The sequence below is a fragment of the Taeniopygia guttata genome, chromosome 27, assembly GCF_048771995.1.
Source record: "Taeniopygia guttata chromosome 27, bTaeGut7.mat, whole genome shotgun sequence".
Classification (NCBI taxonomy): domain Eukaryota; kingdom Metazoa; phylum Chordata; class Aves; order Passeriformes; family Estrildidae; genus Taeniopygia; species Taeniopygia guttata.
The window spans coordinates 4,704,943-4,725,359 of NC_133052.1; the positions used below are offsets into that span (position 1 = coordinate 4,704,943).

The 20,417-nt window shown below is 41.0% G+C and overlaps 1 protein-coding gene across 15 annotated transcripts in view; it reads right to left on the minus strand.

Annotated features, from left to right (window-relative positions):
* TLK2 (tousled like kinase 2) overlaps positions 1 to 20,417 on the minus strand; it is a 73,621-nt gene that overhangs the window by 19,398 nt on the left and 33,806 nt on the right. For 8 of the 15 annotated variants that reach the window (XM_072918962.1, XM_030255902.4, XM_030255904.4 and 5 more), the window contains 9 exons: positions 19,152 to 19,217; positions 12,503 to 12,574; positions 10,280 to 10,349; positions 9,204 to 9,247; positions 8,031 to 8,126; positions 5,202 to 5,369; positions 4,557 to 4,652; positions 1,692 to 1,784; positions 24 to 134 (listed from right to left, as the gene is read on the minus strand). In XM_072918962.1, the coding sequence (XP_072775063.1) occupies positions 24 to 134; positions 1,692 to 1,784; positions 4,557 to 4,652; positions 5,202 to 5,369; positions 8,031 to 8,126; positions 9,204 to 9,247; positions 10,280 to 10,349; positions 12,503 to 12,574; positions 19,152 to 19,217 (816 nt within the window). 15 annotated transcript variants of the gene reach the window in all.

The following is a 20,417-nucleotide window of genomic DNA, read 5'->3' on the forward strand; positions in this document are numbered from 1 at the left end:
CTGCAGAGATGACCCCTGCTCACCTTTTCTATAAGAAGCTTCTTGCTCATCGTTACACATCGATTCAACCGCTCCTTGTACTTCTCCAGCATCTTTTGCTGCTCGTCTATCTGCCGTCTCAAATCACAGTTGGCCTAAAAGTGAACAGACAACAAAGCCTGTGACTTCAAACCACTCAGAAGAGCCAAACTAAGCACCACTTAGGAAGAAGTTTCTCCATCAAGCCATGGGGATCAGATTAAAGTCAGAAAACCAGCAGGATAGAATAACAGGTTTTGTTTAGCAAAACATCCAAGACAAACTCTTGAGTTTTTAACTCGCTCACGTCTTAACACCCCTCTACAACAGGAAAGTTCTGACATCCTGGTTTACATGTAAGGAACTAAGGTACAAAGAAACTGAAGACAACCAAAAGTATTTTAATTTTTTTTTTTTTTTTTGTTAAGCATTTAAGACCTTACCACAGCAACAAAGTCTCAAAATAGCTTAGTCACTGCTGGACTGTCCTCCCACTTTAGCCACAATATTGACACAGTAAAAGCATGGGGGAACTCTTTGTATTTTCAGGTAAATTCTTGTTTGAGTCACTTTCCATCAGCCCCGACTGCTTCCAGTGGCAAGCTGCTGGTTCACACCATCACAGCATGCATCAGGACTATATGTGCAACCACCTTCATTAACAGAGTTAAACGTAACCATTTCCCTTCCAACAAATAGTCTGGTAAAAGCAAAAATAATAATTTTTTAAAAATCTATTTACTGCTTTGTGGATTGTTTCCCACAAGCATACATGTGCCTCATGTCTCCAACGAGCTTGACTGAGTTCTTTCAGGTGCTGAGACCAGACACACACAAAGCCTTCCCTCTACTCTCTTTAATGTGCTTTCTAATGCTTTTCAACACTTTACAAAAGCTCCCTCTCACAGCTGATGAAAGCTAAGTCAATTAGAACTCCTCCATTAATACAAGATCCTTGATTTGAAGGTATTTATCTTTTACTGAAGACTACTAATGCATTAAGAACTTTATTCTTTTGGTTTGGCCAAAGGATATTCTCATCTCTATACATGTCTCTGATTCTCCTGAGTGAGCATTTCAGAACACAGCTTCCCAGGCTACTGAGAGACTAGTGAACATGCTGCCAAACAGAAGACAGAGTCAGCTCCTAAGGACTTAGAAGAGGGTAGTAACTATTTGGAAAGAAAAGGGAATCACCATCCCTGGAAGTGTTCAAAAAACATGCAGATGTGGCACTTGAGGATATGGTTTTGTGAGAACATGGCGGTGCTGCTACACTGATGGTTGGACTTCGTGATCTTCAAAGTCTTTTCCAACCTTAATGATTCCATAATTCTGTGAATTGTGCAGAGAAACCTGTTAGGTTAACCAGCAAAACCACACAAGTGTGGAACAGATCAAAGGAAGGCCAGCACTGCTGAGGACACAAACAACTGAGCTACAACTCTGCACTGCACATCCCCAGACATTGCTTAGATTCAAGCAGGCCCAAACAGAGTCCACAGGCCAGACAATTATCCTGCTGCTAAGGGATCATTGGATTTGCTTTACCTTGCAGGTGTTGGTTCTACACTTGCTATACAAGCCCCTACTCTGTGGCCTGGTTGGCACAAGCATTCTAAGTACATTTAAATAGCAGCATTTAGAAGAGTTGTCCCACTTTAAATACTTACTCTTAATAAGTCATCTATCCTCCCCTCCTTCTTCTCCAAGTCAGAGTTCTTACTGTTTTCTAGTGCAGATATTTTTTCCATTGTGAGGTCAGACTGTAGGGAAAAATCACCATAAGCCGTGTTTAAAACAAATGGATAATGTTTTGAATAGTCAGCACTAAAGTCCCAGCGTAACCCCCTGCAGGGTCTCAGAAGAACTGATCCCCTGCATCCTGGCATTCAGGGGAAGGATGTTCTCCATTATTTATTTTGTTGTTGCATAGTGGGCTCTTCCAGCACAGGAGGTGCAGTCAGCCAGCACAGAGCTCTGAAGAGCACAAACTGGTAACTCTCAACAGCCTAAAATATCCTCTGTGTCCTGTGAATTTTACATTTATAGCTGAGTTTTGCACACTCTTTGGTGGTCTCTATGCAGAAGAACTTGCACAGAAAAAAAGGCTTAAGAAAAAAAACCCACACCAAATTCCAGCCCTTAGCTGGAGTGTCAAATTTATGACCTTTCATGAGCACAGACAACCACCAGCAGAAAAAGACAACACCTGTGGGCTCTGAAGTAGTCCTGACAGAAAACACAGGTATTAATCTTAAAATATTGTAACAGACTGACAGCAAGAATACTGGGCACAAGCTTTTGTTTCTGATAAACTGATGTATTAGTGCCCACTGGGGACAGGAGCTTTATAGCTTTTGAGTGAAAACTATCTGGAAAAGTTTTATGCGATGCAGAACATCTCAAATACCTTCAGTGAAGCTGCAAAGTGAGAGTTATACATAGGAACAGAAGACACACACTATATCTTCGAATATTTCATATTCAGCACTCCAATTAAAGGGTGGGGAAGGGGAAGGAGTCAGTATGTACCTGAACACAGAATCTAAAACAGTCAAGTCAACATAGAGGAAGCTCGCCAGGACTGTACACATAGATTTCACACTTGTGGTTAGCAGGCACCTATTCCATTTCTGAGAAGAGATTGCAGAAGCTTACCTGTGGAGTTGTTATATAGCTATTCTCCAAATTTCAAGCCTGCCTGGAAGCCAACACCATGGAGTAGGAGACAAGCTTGGCTGACTGTTGCTTCCTGACATATGCCCAAGTATGGAAAAGCTCAATTAGAGCTCCTGCCAGCATGGCACATCAAGCAAGATGGGTCTAAATCCCAAGAGACAAAGAGGCGAGGTCACCTCACCTCTGACTCAACTTGGTGCATGCTTCCTTGCCTCCAGGAAAAGCTTTGCCATGGGAGGCACCATGCAGGATGTCTGTGGAGAACCTGGTGTAGCTGGTGGCCAAACAGCAGAACGTTTCTTTAGTGACTGTTACTTCCCTTAGGCAAGTGTACAGACATACTTGCCCCTTGTCAGATGAAGTCAGGATACATACCCTTACATGTGACTTCACCCCAAGTCATCTCAGAGCACTCGGGCCCTAGCACTAACTGAAAACACTGAGGAAATCATGCCGATTTGTTTTTGGCACTGCCACAAGTGATTCAAGCTGGGAATCACTGAAGTTTATCTATTTTTTAACTCTATCAACTCCTAACAGGCTTGGAAGGGAAAAACAAAGAATCTGTACAGGACCTCCTCATGCCACTGAACATCTTCCTAGATTCTTTCCCGCATATATGTGCCCCACCTAGACCTCTGGGGAATATCATGAAGCTGAACATTGGAAGAAAGCTTGTTCAGATAATGTCTTGCTAAGAACATGGATCTTGTGTTAAGCACAGAAGAAAATAAAATCACCTTGTTTTTTCCTCCAGGCGGGACCACTGTTTTAAGCATGAGTGTTGGGACAGCAAAGATTATGTTAATCTCTGTCAGGTTCTTGAGTTGTGGCATCATTCTTACACAGAGACCTCTCCATGCACTGTCATGAAACAGGGATTTTCCCACGCCAATTTTAACAATACAGACGATAAACACGACCCTAGTGACAACACAGAGCCCAGACTTGAGCGAATACCCCCAGAGGGGGGATTGCTGTCCTTGAAGAGAGAACTTGTACCACCTGCAGGGTTAATGGAGAATGGACCTTCCCAGCAGCAAAATCATCTCTGATGCAGACTGGTGTGAGGAAATGACTGTTTAAAAACTGCTCAAGGGAAGACACAGAGAAATCTGAGATGAAAATCCAAAGAAGACTAAAAGCCGGCTTGGAGAACAGATAAACAAGGTGCATTGCAGATAAAGCTGGGCACCATGGTAAGCAACAGAAGATGACACAGCTGTAAGAATCTCAGTAATTTAAAAGGCACCTAAAAGATATCAGTGCAGTCAGAAGAGCTACTCCTCTTATTAACTCTAGATAAGTGAAGTTGCTGGGAAGCACTTCCAGGAATACACCATGTTCCACCTTGACAGGACAACTATTCCACAAGTGGACTCTGCAGAGGTCAAAGAGCTGCCAGGGCAATTTGTACTGTAAGCAGCATGATGCACCCATGACCCAGCGCCTGAATAGAGACATTCACAACTATCACTCAGGTTTCCTTCTCACCTTCACTTCCAGAGAGAGGAAGAACATTGAGGATACAACAGAGCAGAAACAGAGCTGAGATGGTCCTCTCCCAAGCACAATCACATACAGCTGACAAATTGCCCACAGCACTGACACAGAAAAGCCTCAGTAGCAGATTGGAAAAACTCCAGCAGCAGCAACTGAAAATGTTCTTTACAGGATGAGGAACAAAGCTCAGAGAAATTAACTTCATTCAGTAGTTACAGTAGATGGAGCTGGGAATACTGGCTCTTCTCACTGGAAACATCATGTCCACTACCAGCAGCACCCTCTAGCACAGCAGACAACTGCATCAAGCTTCAACCTCACATCCAAGATCTACGTTGTCTAGTGAGCTATACCTGTGACTGTTTGTGCTGGAAGGAAATCTGTTTTTGGGAGGTGCAGGAATGCTCAGTGTTCCCTGATCCGGTAGAAGATGGGCTGCCTTGCTGGGCCTGTAAAAGAAAGTTGTGTATTGTTACATGTCCCTCAGCACAACCACCAGTGCCTGTGCAGATACATTCATCTCCACACTGAAGCTGCAGTCTGGCCTGCACCACACTTTCATGCTCAGGTTTAAGGATGCTTTATAGATACAGTTCATTAAAAGCAGAATCAGTTTCTTCCAAGAAGCCTGGCCCAACCTGCTGAACACAAAGCTTTTAAAAGCCTGATACAATTCACAGCAGCTGAGATTAAGCAAGGCTAAACCGAACACTTCTCATAACAAGACTATACTTCAGTCTTTTGCTTTTCTGCATCTATCACATTATCTTCTCAGATGACATCATTTTGATCTAGGTAAGATTTTGAGCTGTTAACTTAAAACTCATGCCATTTTATTAAAAAAGCAAAGGCTGGGACCTATAACTCTTCCCAAGGAAGATGAACTTACCAGAAGGTGACAGCAAAAACGAGGTTGCACTTGGGCAGAAAAGCTTCAAATTCCCCATCCCTTAACTAGACACATGCCTTAGGATTCAAATCTTTTCGGAGCTGCTCACCGAGACAAAAGTAAAACAGAGGCCACCTCCCCTCTGTGCCAGCTGCTCATTCTCTAGCCGCTGCTTCGCCAGCATCACCGACATCAGCGTTGGCAGAGCAGAGTGTTCCTCCTGCGGCTCCTTGGCTGCGCTGCTGTCTACCCCATACAGCGGCTGCTCCACTCGCCGCTGCAACACAGTCAAAAAACAGACAATGAACTGGATTTTTTTTTAATTAAAAGAAGTGATCATCTGACTCTGCCAAAACTGTTGTCAGAGAAGCAGCAGCTCAGGAATGAGCAGGCAGTATGGTGAGGATCTGATAACTCACACAGGACTCCTGCAGTGATTGTTCCAATGGCAGACAGCAACAAGCAAATGAAGTTAACAATTGAAAAAAACTCTTAACAAATGAACACACAGGACAAATTTCCTTGTCAGTTAACACATCCTCTTAATTTGCAAATACATGTGCTTCAGAGTCAGTGGAGCAAAATAGATTGCAGATCCAAAAATCTACATTGGGACTTTGCTCAAAGCATTCACAATTATATTTTTTAATGTTTCTTAAGGACTCATTTTCAAACAGCCAATTTCATGATATGTTGCTATTCTGGCAAAGTAAACTGAGTCAGAAGCGCTACATGGCAGCAACCTAAACATGTCTAGGAACCAGACATCAGGGTACGCTCACTTCTATCAGTACAGCTGGGGCCCATCTCCTGCAAAGTAAGCCAAGTACTTATTAATTCCCAAAATCCTTTAAAGGTCCATTACATCTCTTAAGGGCCAGCTCCTTTCTCCTGTAGTAGATTAGTTTTCCAACTGTGGTAGAGGAACTGAGTTTAACAAGAAGAATCATCTGACCTACACTGATTACAGCGCATGGCATCTCAATGCCCTGGCTTCCATAGCCACACTATCACTGCTAAAACTTGGCAGTCTGGGTGATAATCATGCAAGTCCTCCCAAGCTGTAACTCCAGGCCAGGCAAATGCCTCCAAGAAAGCAAACAGTCAGGTCAGGCTTCATTTTTTCTTAAAAATGTAAATTGCAACCTGTTTTCTGGTTAACATTACCAATTCCAAGAGTGTACTTCCTTCCCCAAAAGAATGCTTGTGCCTGAGAGCAGCCTTTGCAAGAGCCTCAAGACCTGCAGATCATTCTAATCAAATGAGTAGTGAGGCAATTCAAATCAGCCAAGAGGTTTGAAGAGAAGTAGTCACATCCTAAGGCCATTACAATTCCTCTGCAAGTTCTGATTGCAGCATTTTCCAGTACAGTACAGATAAATTCAGATCTGAAGGAGGTTTCATGTATCATGTGAAAGACATTTTAACACTCTGCTTCCTTCCAAGATCATTACTAACACCTGTAATGGGTAAGACAGTGTCCTCCAATTTTCACTTATCCCCCCATTTTTTTGGGGATTAGATCAAACCATTGACATTCCATTTGTAAGGAGAAGACAGATCTTGCAAAGGCCAGAATAGTTTGTTATGAATAAGTAAACATCACAGGTTTAGCTGCAAGAGCAAAGAACAGAAGATAAGCACCTGTGTAAGGAGAGAGACAAACTGGTCTGGCTGAAACTAACTGCGACATCAATATTCATCAGAAACACACTGTTCAACTTTTACCTACTCCACATATACAAGCACAGAAGAAAATCAAAGGAAGAATCCACCTGTGCCATTGTGGGTTACCTAATCTTCCGGAATAAAGAATTGTCCCTAATCCCTCACACATCTGCACTATTCAGAGATGCTATTTCTTCGTTAACGTCTCTTTAAAGAGATGTATTAGTGAATTAATACATGATATAATGAAAATCCATTCAATTATTAAGATGTATTTTAATTTTTAGAAACACTAAAAAGTATCTGGAAGTGTATGTGAAGCTCTCCCTTCAAGCAGCATTACAAAGCTTCTGAAATCTATGAACACAGGGAATTTTGAGCAGTGTTTAGAGTTGGGGTTTAGTTCAGTACATTCAGGAACTGTGCAAAGGTCTCTGCAGAATAATGTAAACACTAAAGACTCTGCATTTGGCTTTGGGAATACTGATCTTTCCCACAATGTCTCCAGTCTTTTGTGACACTCAACAAATGCTGAAAATTTTTAAAGACGGGCTCAGCCAATGGTCAATACTGAAGCCCAGGCAACAGAGCCTCTGAATACTGCTTTGCTAGTTGTAACAAATTTTTTTAGCTGCTCTGTCCTAAAATGGTATAAAAACACTGGTTACTTCCTTCACATCCAGACCTCACAGAAATGCTGCAAATCAAGTGGAATTACATGCTAAAACCCAGCACCAGCTGGGCACATACACATATTTCTCTGGAAGCTTTTGCTAATGCCCCTTACAAGTCATGTGCACACAAACAGAAGTAAAAGGCCTTCCCAAAATAATTATGGTGGGCACATTGTTCAAGATACCCAAGGGGTCCAATCAAGATCAGAATAATCCTGATTAGTACTGCACAAACACACAGTATACTCCCAACTCCATGGAGAAGTTCATGTGCTACAATAGAATAAAGGGTAACTAACAGGTCAGTTCCACCTTTATAAAGGACCGGCATCCCTCTGTACTCACACAGCACATTAGAAACATTCATAACTGAATTTAAGTTCAGATATTCATGACAGCTACAGCTGCACTAGTCACTGTCTCAGGGTCCTAGACATGGCTTTGCTCTCAGAACCCAGTTTCAGCTTTAAAATGGAGAACAAACCAAATGACTCACCAAGAGACACTTCCCTGTGCAGAACTGTATTACCTGTCTGAAACACGGCCACCAAGGTAACCGATGCCAGGCCACCAGCCGTGTCCCCAAGAACACTCACCGGCAAGGGGTTGGACAGGGAATGCTGCGGAGAGGATCTGGCGACGGGTGGCACGCTTCTACCGGGACTGGTTCCTGGGCCACTGCCCCCAGCAAACTGGGCACACAAATAGACTTGATCATCAGGAATTCCACAGAGATACTACATTTAACCAAATTTAAACACAGACAGAAGAAACACATTCACCTTAAAAATGAAGCCATATAGGCTTCAGGGAATAATTTACATAAACTGAACATAAATTAAGAGAAGAACCTTAACAGTTAATGTAGTTTTCAAAATAACAGAAGTACCTAAGGCAAAAACTTGTATTTGCACCGAGTACATTTTTCTTTGTAATACAAAAATATATAAACCTGCATACTTGGCCGCATATCAGTTATTTACTCTCTGGAATTAGAAAGCCCATTCCCTGTGAGAAGTATCTGATGTGCACTATAAGAGTGATAGAGAATGTTCATCTCCACTGAAGCACCTGTGCTAGTCATTGTTAAGAGGCAGGACAGGTAAGGAGGTGGGGAACTGCTCCATTCGTACAGAAACCCCTACAGTGTACTGCTCATAAAAAAATTTGCCCAGGAAAGAAGTAAGCACTAATAAGCACTTAATTTCTGGCTCCAAGTTATTCCATAAAATAGAGAACAAACTTAAGAGAAAAGCTACAGCTCTGGATTGTGCACACAGAAAAACTTCAGATATTATGCAGTGCAAAAAGGATACTGAATTTAGAATGTCCATCATGGTTTTGGGGAGAGATTTGGCCCCTATGGTGCCAGACCACCATGGGAAGGTTTTCTTAAGAGAGAACCCTGTAAACAACTTCCCACTCCAATCAGCAGGATTGTGCAGGTGGGCTCTTTTGCAACACTGGATCTTTATCAAAACTGTTTGCAAACCTAGAGATATCCTCAACTGAGATACAGGTTCCATTGGAAATAAACCTCAAACCTATACTTAAGTGAAAAAAATGCCCTATCAACTGTTCAACTAAATGTTTAATTTAAAAATAAATTTCCTCATATCCTTTGCTAATCAGATCTGAACATATCAGGTTGACATCATCAATCCATGATCTCAATGACAGATCAGTAATACATGTCACATTACAAATTTCTATCCACAGATCTTGCAAAATGTGAATTAAGGCAGATTTGTCAATGAAAAGATGCTTACCTCAAAATAATCACTAATTTTATGACCTCTAGGAGTGCCTTTCCCTAAAAAAGAAAGCAAAGGATAAAAGTAAGAGCTGTACTTCAAAGAAGAGAAGTTACCATGCCATCCTAAAAATCTCCTGCTACGTTTTGACACTCTTTTTCCTGTTCAGTGCAACACCTATCACAACAAAGCTTCTGCACAACAAAAGCCCACCCCAGGGTTACAGCCCTTGTGCTGTTTTTGGGAGGCTCTACAGTTGATAATTCAATTAACTCTCAATTCCAAATATGTCAGATCCAATCAAACAGCATTTGCACTTGCTAAAGTACTTAGAAAACACTAATGGTCTTGACTGTTGCATAGGTTCTCCAAACTTTCCTTCAAGATAAGGAGAGGGCAAAGGGTACTTTTACTCCTCTGCCTTCAGATAAATTACTGCATATTAGATCTCTCACAAGCATTCCTGTAAGAGTTTGAGAGATAATTAGCAGTCGCTTAACATCAGCTCATTAAAAACTAGTCCCTTTTTCTTATTATATTATCAAAGCAGTTCTGTCAACACAATTCTCATTACTTTCTTGTTGAAGAATGAAAGAACTCAAAATCTGCCCCTCTGCCCATTTCCTAGAAAATGTGAACTTGGATTGAACACACCGGGTTTTCTACTCAGGACAGCACTGCCTGCTTGGGCACAGCTTGCTCCTGATTTGTCATGGTAAGAACTTGCTCCAACAAGGCAGGCATGTGTCTTGGAAAGCAATGAAGAGAGTACAGGCTGTATTCTGAAGTCTGGCTGCTGTATATGTAGCGACACAGGACCAAAACAACACTTCGGAGCAGAATATGAAACCTCTGGACATTTTTATGTCCCATAAAAATGCAAGAGTTTGTGCAAATAAGCCAGGAATTTTCCTACCAATCAAGATAACTAGGCTCCCAGAAGAGAATACACCATCATGGAGTAGTTTATAATAAGCTGCCTGACACACCCTTGAGAAGAGCCATTAGTTTCCTAGGACACTGCCTGTGCACATTGTGCCCAAGTTACCAAGCAAGTGGCAATCCTATGGCAGGGTCAGAGCATGGATTACCTTGACTGGTCTCGTAGGCTTCTGCTTTTCTCTTCCTATTCCGCTGGTCATTCTGCTTTTTCTCAGGAGTCTGTTAAACAATACTTCCAAAATTAACGTTACTGCAGTTACTCCAAGATTTAAAGAAAATGTCTAAATACAATGATCTGTTCCATATCCCCAGTGGCCATTTAATTTCTCTGGTTAATTTCTTTCTATTGTTGGTACTTAAAGAAACAACTGTTCTCAAAGATTTGCAACCTTCTCATAGATGTGCTGCAGAAGGGAGAGAATGTGGTTAACAAGGAGGTAATTTATTTTTTCTATTTCAGCTGCTGCAAGCCAGTGACCTTACAAGGTTAGCAGAGCAAGCTCAAACATTTATAAACACCTATGTAAACCCCTTCAAGGTGAACATAGTACTGGTCCAAGGGGAATAATGATGACAGGTTTAAGCACCGACATCCAAATCTGCAGTCCATTCACAGTCTCTTAACCAATTCACTCTGCCTGCAGGCAATGCTTCTTCTCAAAGCCCACTGCAGATGGCTGCAAGAACTATCCCAGGACAGCAGGCAGGACAAAGCTGTTACAGATGCAGCAATTCACCCAGGCTTCTGCTTCTCCTCAACAGCTCTCATGAGAGTCATGGGTTAGCTGCATGCGCAATTCTGTGAGCACCCAGAGAGCTGACGGACAGCTATCAGTGGATTTATGAAAATCAATTTATTTATGCACAGGCACAACATAGAGCACAGTTGACAGGCCTGAGGGCTCCAAAAGTGTCACACCTATCTGTCTGTATAAGGCTAGCAAGCCTAAACATGAGAATGATGGAGGAGACCCTAGTGCTTTCCCCATCATCAGGGTCATATCTGCGGCCAAACCTGCTGAAGACATTGGGAAGCACTGCTGGAAGCAGCTCACTGAGGTTGCTAGAAAGAGATGTCATGTCATTCCCATTGCCACTGTCATTTAAAAAATATCTCTTATCCCAAATTTCCCCAAATAATTCCCAAGCTGTATGTTCTCCAATCACTGCAGCCACCACTAAACCATAGGCTGGGGGTGGGGAGAAAAACACTGTGCAAAACACAGCTCTAGAGGGAAAGAAATGGCCAGAGAGCCTGTGGTAAACCTACGTTTCATGCTCTTTGGAAACCCATATCTCAAGTACCCTCTTTAAACATCTCTACCAAGACTTACACATTCTAAGCACAGAAATAAACCTCCCTCCTTTAGTAGGATAAAAAGGATAAAGTTGAATCTAAACCTGGCTGTGTTGCCAGTGGGTGCTGGACATCTACAACCGCCTGTTACCAGCTGAGCACTCACAGAGAGAGAATCAGTTAAAGTTGTTTTTCCATTCAAGTACTTACATAATAAAAATCACACACAATATTATCTGTTACAGACTGAAAAAGCAAGGAATGGGAGATCTGAGTATGTCAGCTTGGTCAATTTGTATCTCTCCACAGAAGTTCATTAAAAAGAAAAACAATTAAAAGAATGAATACTCATATTTTCACTATTAACTACACTTGCTTTATGGAGTCTAAGATACTGCATTCCTAAAAGCCCCTCATACTAGTACTGCCATATAATAGAGGGAAATATGACCCAAAACTTACCTGGTAACTATGGGGGAAGTTTGTAAGAAATGAATAAGAAAATGCACTTAAATTTGAGGTTTTTGTTTATTTAACATAGAATTTTAGAATAAAATTAGATTAGATTTTAGAATAAAAATCCAACTACAATTAATTTAGCTGCTTTAATGAACATTTTAAAATAGTTAATCCTAAAGAAGTGAGACTAACCACGGACAAAGCATCAATTTTCTCCTCCGACACTTCCACAGAGTAACCCACAAAATGCTCTGCCTTGTACAGGCTTAGGCAAACTCACATTTTTGATAGATATGGCAAACTTTTCCATTAATGCTCTCTGGCTTTTTATGTGTATCCGAAAATGTATCCCAATGAGCTGAAAACATTTTCCCAAGCTGAGTTTTATGAATGCTTTGTTTGGGACTGGGTAAAACCTTCCTGGAATGGTGGGAAGCTTCGAGGAAGAGCTTCACAGAGAATTTGAAAGCCTGCAGGGTCAAGCTAAATACTTCCCTGGTCCCTTTCACTTTCCAAACTACGACAAACGCCACTGACTCTCACAGTTTCTTTGATGCTTTGAGATGGCTCATGTTCACCTTAAACCAAACTACCCCAAGCAGTTGTGCCTGCTTACCTCCAATTCTTTATCACTCAGAGAGCCCACGCTGCACAAGCTCTGGTTGGAAGACTCACTATTTAACGGACCCTAGTGAAAAGCAAGCAAAGACTGTTAGAAACAACTTCCCTACAAGGCAGACCCATCCTAAAAACCACTCCATCTCTGGGCTAGCTACAGTTATGGCAGCACCATGGGTCAAACTCCCAGAGAGGGGATGGGGCACTAAGAGCCTTCAGAAGCCATTTGCAGCAGGACAGTTGGATTGTTCAACAATTTTTTCTCAGGATAATGATCTAGCCTTTGGAGTATTTCTGCATCAGCTTATTTCCTAACTGGTCTATTTACCCATATCCACAAAATAGCCAAGGTGGCATTTATAGAAGCCTGACACTTGAGGAAGAAAACCTGATTTGTTGAGTAGCAGAAGTTCCAAGCTCAGCTGTCTAGGCAAGCATCTGCTTGACCCTCAGCTAAGCATTTAGACACATCTTCATCTAGCAAGCTAGCTATTACTGTCATCAGATGCTGGCTGTACCATTGATTTAAACATGTCATTTTATGCTTTTTCAACACTAGGAAAGTGAACAGGTGAAACTTGTGTTAACAGCAGTATAACTGACACCCATAACACAACCTTTCCCACTTGGCTATTTTATGGACCCATGCAGAGCATGAACCTGCCTGGAGAGCAGCTGCTCCCACCAGGCCAAAGCAGAAACTCAAGAGATCACAAAAGATTTAACAAAATTGTAACCAGGTACCTCAAGAGTCTGCTGCATCTTTGCAGGCTCTGCTGGATACATGTCTGCATTTTTACATGTCCAAGTAGTTTGGAAATGATTTAAGATTTCTAACAAAACTGATTTTAAAAGGAAAAAGTGAATCATGCAAAGTCACTGTGTTTTATACTGACACAAAAGTATCCTCCTACAGGTCTAACTTAAGAAATTAGACAAATTTGACAAAGATGTAAAAACAAGATTCACAATTAATGATGGAATGTATTAATAGGAAGAATGACATGATAAAACCAGTTCTCCACTAATAACTTGCAAACATCTTTTCCGCGAGATGCATTATAATATTTTTAACTTTGCAGTAACCACTTTCCACCAATCAATCTTTCCACAAAGCAAAGCCACTTCTCATTATACACTTGAGCAGAAGACTCCAGTGATGGAGTGGGGAAGAAGCCTTAACACCACAGAGAAACCCCAAACTAGGTAATTTTTGAATATATTAGTTCTCCCTCCCCTGTTTAAGGGACAAACACCGCTATGAAATTGTAACATAACCTAGCTATTACTAACCAAAATTCCCAAGCAGCCATGTGCTGAAAAGTTTACCTTCTGTGTTCACTGTGAGTGTTAAATATCAAATTCAGTTCTCTTAAAATGACATGCTCAGTTGATTCACCAAAAATAAAAAAAAGAAAGAAAACCCCACACCTGAATAGCTCAAGAAATTGCACATTTAGGATTCCCTTAAGGAAAATTTTCAGGTTTACATTCTTTAAGCCATACTATTATGCCTTCAAGGGATCACACAAATAGCCCAGGACCAGAAAAAATGTTTCACCTCATCTTTCCAGCAATATTTTCTTTTAAACAAAGCAACAAGCTCCTTACCACCCAATGTGACGGCTCACAAATGTTATAGGTACAACTCTTGGTTATTCCAGGAATTGACTCCTGGGCCAAGAAGACTTAACAGAAGTGCCAACACTAACCTTAGCTACATCCATGTGAAAGTCTCACTGCCAAAAAAATTGTAAAATCTTGTGGCAAGTGGCAACAGAAAGTGAATCTTTTCACCCATGAAAAAACTTGTTTATAAATTGCACAAATGCTGCTCTCCAAAATCTTTTCATTCTCTCAGGAACTCCAACTTCAACAGCACATCCGAGGCACCAATTAACCAACTTCCTGTGCCAGGTGAGAACTTTGTAAGATGCAGGAGCATCTCTCCAAACAAGTGTTTCTGGGCTCACACTGGGGTTGTGACATGATAAAGATGAAAGTGAAAGTTGTTTCCACATTTTCTTAAATCTCACTGCGTCCATTTTGCAGATGGATAGCAAATGACGGGAGCAGCTGCTTCAGAAACACCACATTTGAACTTTCCATTAACATTATGACTGAAGGGGAATATCAGTGGCTTACACAGGACAATTCTTCTGTAAGGCCCCTGTATTCTGGGATCACCTAGAGAATAAACTGATGGGGCCACACATAGCTAGAAATTATACTAACACTTTTTGTAGAAATACAAGTTTATCTTGTCCAGTACAAGAAATCCACTCAGTTTGCACCTGAATATAAAGTTCTGGGATGCAAACAGCTGGAAAAATGCCTCATACAAAATCCACAATATTCTTGTTACTTCTAGGACTAGAAGTACTTGCACTGACTACCCTGCGTGGCAAATTTCTAGCTCTACCAGCTGGAATCAAAACAGTGTCTTGCATCAATGAAAGAGAAGTTCAGTGCTGGTCAGATTCTTGAACAGAAAAAAAAACCTTTTTTCCCTCCTTTATTTTAAACCTTCCTCTAGAACCTACACTGATGATGTGGTAAAATTCAACTCAGTGCAGTAGTAGAAAGGGTGAGAAGGAACCAACTTCATGATGGAACTGGAACAGAACAGATTGTCATTGTCTACAGGTATCCAACAATTTCACTGTCACAGGTATTGATTTGTGAACAAATGCATAATTAATTCTTTGTAGACATGTTTTTGACCATGCAATGGATCAAATACATCACATTCCCTTTCCCCTGGTTACATTTAAGAGGACCTTCCATTGACACTTTTCTTACTCTAAAGGATAAGACCTTTATAGACAAGAGCTGAACTTGGCAAAGTTGGCAAAAAGTCTTGTTTTGAAGCATTTCAGCTATGGAAACACAAATTGTTCACTAGAACGTGCTGTACTCAAAGCAAAAAAGATGCAATACCCAAGATGTTTCAGGAACATGACCTCGTGGTGCTCAGCTGCACCTCTTGTCATGTATTGTCAAGAGAAAGGAAAAGCAAATTTTCCTGATTATCCAGATAACATGGGGTTATGCGTGAAATTAGGTATCGACTGCTTATAGCAGCAAGTTTAGGTATGGATGAGAGAAACCATATTTCCGAGTACATCCATTCAGCTAACAGTCAGTTAGTGTGTCTATAAAAAATGCTTCAAATTTCTATTTTATCATTTTTGACTGTTTAACTCAGCAACCGACTTGGGATAAATGTTAGTACTTAATTTAGCATACCATTTTTAAGTGGACATGACACAAATGGAATTAAAGGAATGAATGTGAATTCTGGAAAAAAAACTGAAGTAAACAAAGAACATTAACAAGAGGATATTGCCAGGGAAGTAGCAGGGTAGTATTAGTGCATAAAAAACATGCAATACTTTATACAGAAAAGACTTATGAATTTTATTCCTGATTTTTCTAGCATAGACTGATTAGGGATAATACTGCACTTCTCTACTCTCACTTCCAGCCCACTCATCCACTGTGCCCTGTCAAGGCAATTGGTGATGGGGCTCAGCAAAAATTCAAAATACGTGGGTCATCTGAAACAAGCTAATAGTTCCTATAGTATTTACCCAAATGACAAGCAGAAGAACAGTACACACTTCCTCCTCCACAAGGAATTTCTCTCCAAGATAAGCTGGCATGCTTTCTCCCCTTGTGATTCACCTATCAACTGCTGCTTCAAAGTCTGCGACCTACCCATGCACAATAAAGCCTCCATGTTGAGAATTGGATTCAACAGCAGCAGGCACTTTGAAGATTCCTACTCAAGAGGCAAGAATTTAAAATCTGGCCACTCACAGGAGCTGGTTAGTCATTTCTCCCTTTGCCAGAGACCCTGGAAAGCTCACAGTGAGGCTTCAATGGCTGAGACTTCTAAAGAAACAACTTATGCTGCTAATAGCTCCCACCAGATCATCTAGAACACCACCAAGCTGACTAAGCCCCCCTTACCATCTCCTGCCTCCCATGACTTGTGCATTTCCACAGTCTCCCTGAGTTCCCAGAAATGATCCATCACTCTACAACTCAAGCTGAGCAGTCTCCATTTTGTGCTTTCCAATTCCTCGTACTGAAAGGGAGCTCTAGGAATTCCAGCTGCCTAGCCAGAGTCTCCAACACAGCCTTACAGCAACATGCACTGCAAAATTCTCTTGCTGTGTAAATGAAGGAGACATGGAGATAGACATGCTACATTACCTCAAGCCAGGATAACCCAATTTCCTCTGAATTCTGTAGCAGATCAATGGATTTCAAAGGCAAATAGTCAATCCTTTGTTCCACTAAAGGTTAGTGCTGGCTTCTCTCAGGTTTACACCAAAGTGGTCACACGGTTTTACAGTTACTCTGGTCTAGTGCTACTGTGTCAGCTTTGATTAACATATTATTATCTTATTTCAAGCATCACGTAAGTATGAGAATTACAACCTGCTTCTTAACTGGACTTTTAGAAAAGCTCAGTATTGCTGACGATAATGAAATCCCTGAATCACTGAGGTCTTTCTGCCACGAGAAGTTAATCTACTCTCAGATGTTCACAGGTAACCCCCACTTTATCAGATGGGCAAGCAGATTTGCAGCAGGATTTGCTTGGCTTCCATTATGCTTCGAGAGTTCTCTCTGATTGGAAATATGGCATTTTTATTTTACTGACAGCAAACTGGACAGAAGGGTCACGCAACTCATCCTAACCCTCAGCTTAGGAGCAGAGGGTTTGACAATTATTTGAGATTTGACAACTATTTCTGGGCTCTTGCAGCCAGACAACACATTTGAAGTAATGTTGCACACAGAAGCATCCAAACAATTTTAAAGTATCTGGCATAAAGTCCTGGCACATTCTGTGGCAGCTGCAAAATTCAATTCTAAGTTTTAAAACACTTATGAACTGGTTCTTCTCATGGACTATGACACCTGTTGGGGACCACCACTGTGCAGCACCACTTCCCTCCAAGGAAGACATGATTATCCTCAAACACAAATTCTCAACATGGTAACTTTGCTGCTAAAACTTATTGCTGAGTACATCACAAAACTGGAGTTGCTGAAGTGATCGAGACTTCAAAAGTTACAGAGAATGAGTAAAAACCAAAGTAATATAAGCAAATACTGTTCTTTATGATCAATTTTTTTGGCAGCATATATCCTGTATCATTACCTCAAGAGCAGGAGGAAAGGGAACACTAGCTACCAAGACCAAGACTTTTTAATTTCTGGCGCAGTCAGATGGATCTACAAGATTCCTACAGCCCAGCTACACTCCCTAGAAGTACTTCAGCCATTTTAGTTTAACTATAGAAGCAGCACACAGAGAGACATCTTTTGAAAACCAAACTTGTAGAAGATACATGTGCTGCTGTGAGGATCCACTGTGATTAAGCCTGAGACAGGCTGCGTACAAATATAGGTTCACCCATCACAATTACTTACTCAAATTATTATCCAGGAAAAGTCTGTGGAAATGACACAAATCCCTTCAAGTTAACCCACTTGATATCTTAAAGGCAGCACCCAAATAGGAGGAAGGGAGGCAGAAGAAGAGAACAGACTAAATGAAATAATATTATCTAGAGAAACAACCCACATTTTTTCTCCTGGGCCTCCTGACCCAAGGAAGATGTCTAGTCAGCATAATGCCTCATGGGAATACACTTAGGTTTTCCCAATATGTAAATATAAACAGGCTAAATTAGCAGGAACAGTCAATGTCAGAGTGTCATGCGTTAATTCAGGGACTTGTTCTGGGAATTTGGGGAAGAATAGCACTTCACCATACGGCAAGAATAGACATCTAAAGCATCACCAGCTTTATGAAGCTATCTAGTGACATGGGTGAAGCACAGGAGTATAACAGTTGCCTAGAAATATTCCTTGCTCATAAATTTGATTCAATGAATTAACTCCAAGCTTCTAGTGAAATACATTCTTCAGCTACTAAGTAAGAAACTTCTTCAGAGACTTGCAACAGAATTTTGAGGCTTTCGGAGCTGCAAATGACCTTGGTCATTGGGTTGTGCCTTCAGCTACCACAGGAGGTGACAAGCACACCTAACTGTTTCCAAAACAGTTTAGGATTTATGTCCTCTGCTGTTGTTACTGGAAAGTTCTTCCAGAATTCCATGAATCTGATGGCTAGAAGCTTTTTTCTAGTTTCCAGCCTGAAAACTTGTTCTACATCAGCCTGCTCTCATTCATACCTCAAAACACAGCTGCTCTTTAACAACACAGGGGAACTGTGGGCTTGAAGATGAAGTTGTATTAAGGTATAAATGAATGCTTTAATTTTATACAGGTCCAAAATATACCCTGTGCTTCTAAACATTAAAGAAAGAATCCATACACAGCAAGATACACCAAATGGGAGGAAGGCAGGAAGCTCAGTACAACTGTCTGCTGGCTTCACCCAATCACATCTGAAATGACATTTCTTCTTTTTATGCAGTAAACAGCACTGGATACCTTCCATCCCAGGAGGATGGGTCAGGCCCTGTCCCACTAGATGGCACTCACTTACTCCACGGCTCTTTGCTTAAACATTTCATTGGAACCAGCTAAAAATTCTAGCTGAATAACACAAAATTGTATCACAGCTTTCCCAATATATTCCCTTTAAGACAGTGACCTACCAATGCCAGTGCGGAGCATGACGGACGGAGGCTTGGGGGGGTAGGGAGGGAATTTGAAGCACCAACCTGGGAGGGAATGTAGTAGCTGAAATTAATATTGCAACCAAGATTTGCTGCAACATAGCAGAGTCATGCTAATTTATATCAATGGTTGGCTGCTACTGCAAGTTAGCAAGAATGCAAGTAAATACATATTGTTTGCAGTAAGTGTAATGCACTTTAACAGTTTACTGGCTAGTACAACATAAAACCGCATAACAACAGGTAAAAATAAAACTCAGTAACAGAACAGCTTTGCTCAAAGTGAGGCCTCCAACAAATGAGGCTTTTTTCCCTGCATTGCTTTAGAAATGAGTTTTCAATATTCACCCCTACAAAAAAGGGCATGAACTTTCTGCTCCAAACATACTGGAAACATAATTAAGATTTGTTTTCCTGTATCTCTCAAAGGTTATTCCTTTAAAAGGAAGAGTTCCTAACATTCTTTGTGAAAGCTGAGTACATTGGCACTGCTTTAAAGCTATACCAGTGTCTATGCTTTTAGCTGTTCTAGTAAGATGTTTGGGTTTATCTGTACTGGTACAGCTGAAGATTCTGAAGCGACAAAAAGGAGGAAAGGAGGCAAGAAACAGGTGATAAAGTACATGAAAAGTTGTAATGTTGTATGAAACAAGATTACAGTACAGTAAATGCCATCAACTTTCATGCAATAAAAAGAATATGTTTAAAGTTTTAAGAGTAGGGGAAAAGATAAAAAATCCCCACACTCATACTTCAGCAACTGAAATTGTTACTTCAACTTCTAGTGTTTATCTTTTTTACAGCTGAGCATTTGGTTTCCTTGTGCTTTCTTCCCAGACTCAACTTCGTCTGAGAGGCAGAGCAGAAAGAAAAGTGAGAATTCAAACAAAACTCTTTCAAGTTTTGAATCACTTTGTGTTTTTCTGCAAAAGATGCAGCATCTACAAGGTTTTATCTCAAAATAATTCTAAGTGGCTTTAGCAAATCATCTAACAATGTATTGCTTTACCTTCATGTTCAAAATTCAGTATCTCCCTCAAAAATTAACTCATTATCCCTGACCTAGTTTAAAATGAGTTCTGTCACCACTCCACTTCATTGCTCAGAAAGACTGACATTAACACTACCAGCAACCTTGAGAACTCACAGCCACAACACCAAGCAATGACACAAAGTTGTTTCTCAGGTGCTTTGCTTTAGATAGCCCCTGACCAAGTGGAAGCTGTACATGAGGATAAATATGGG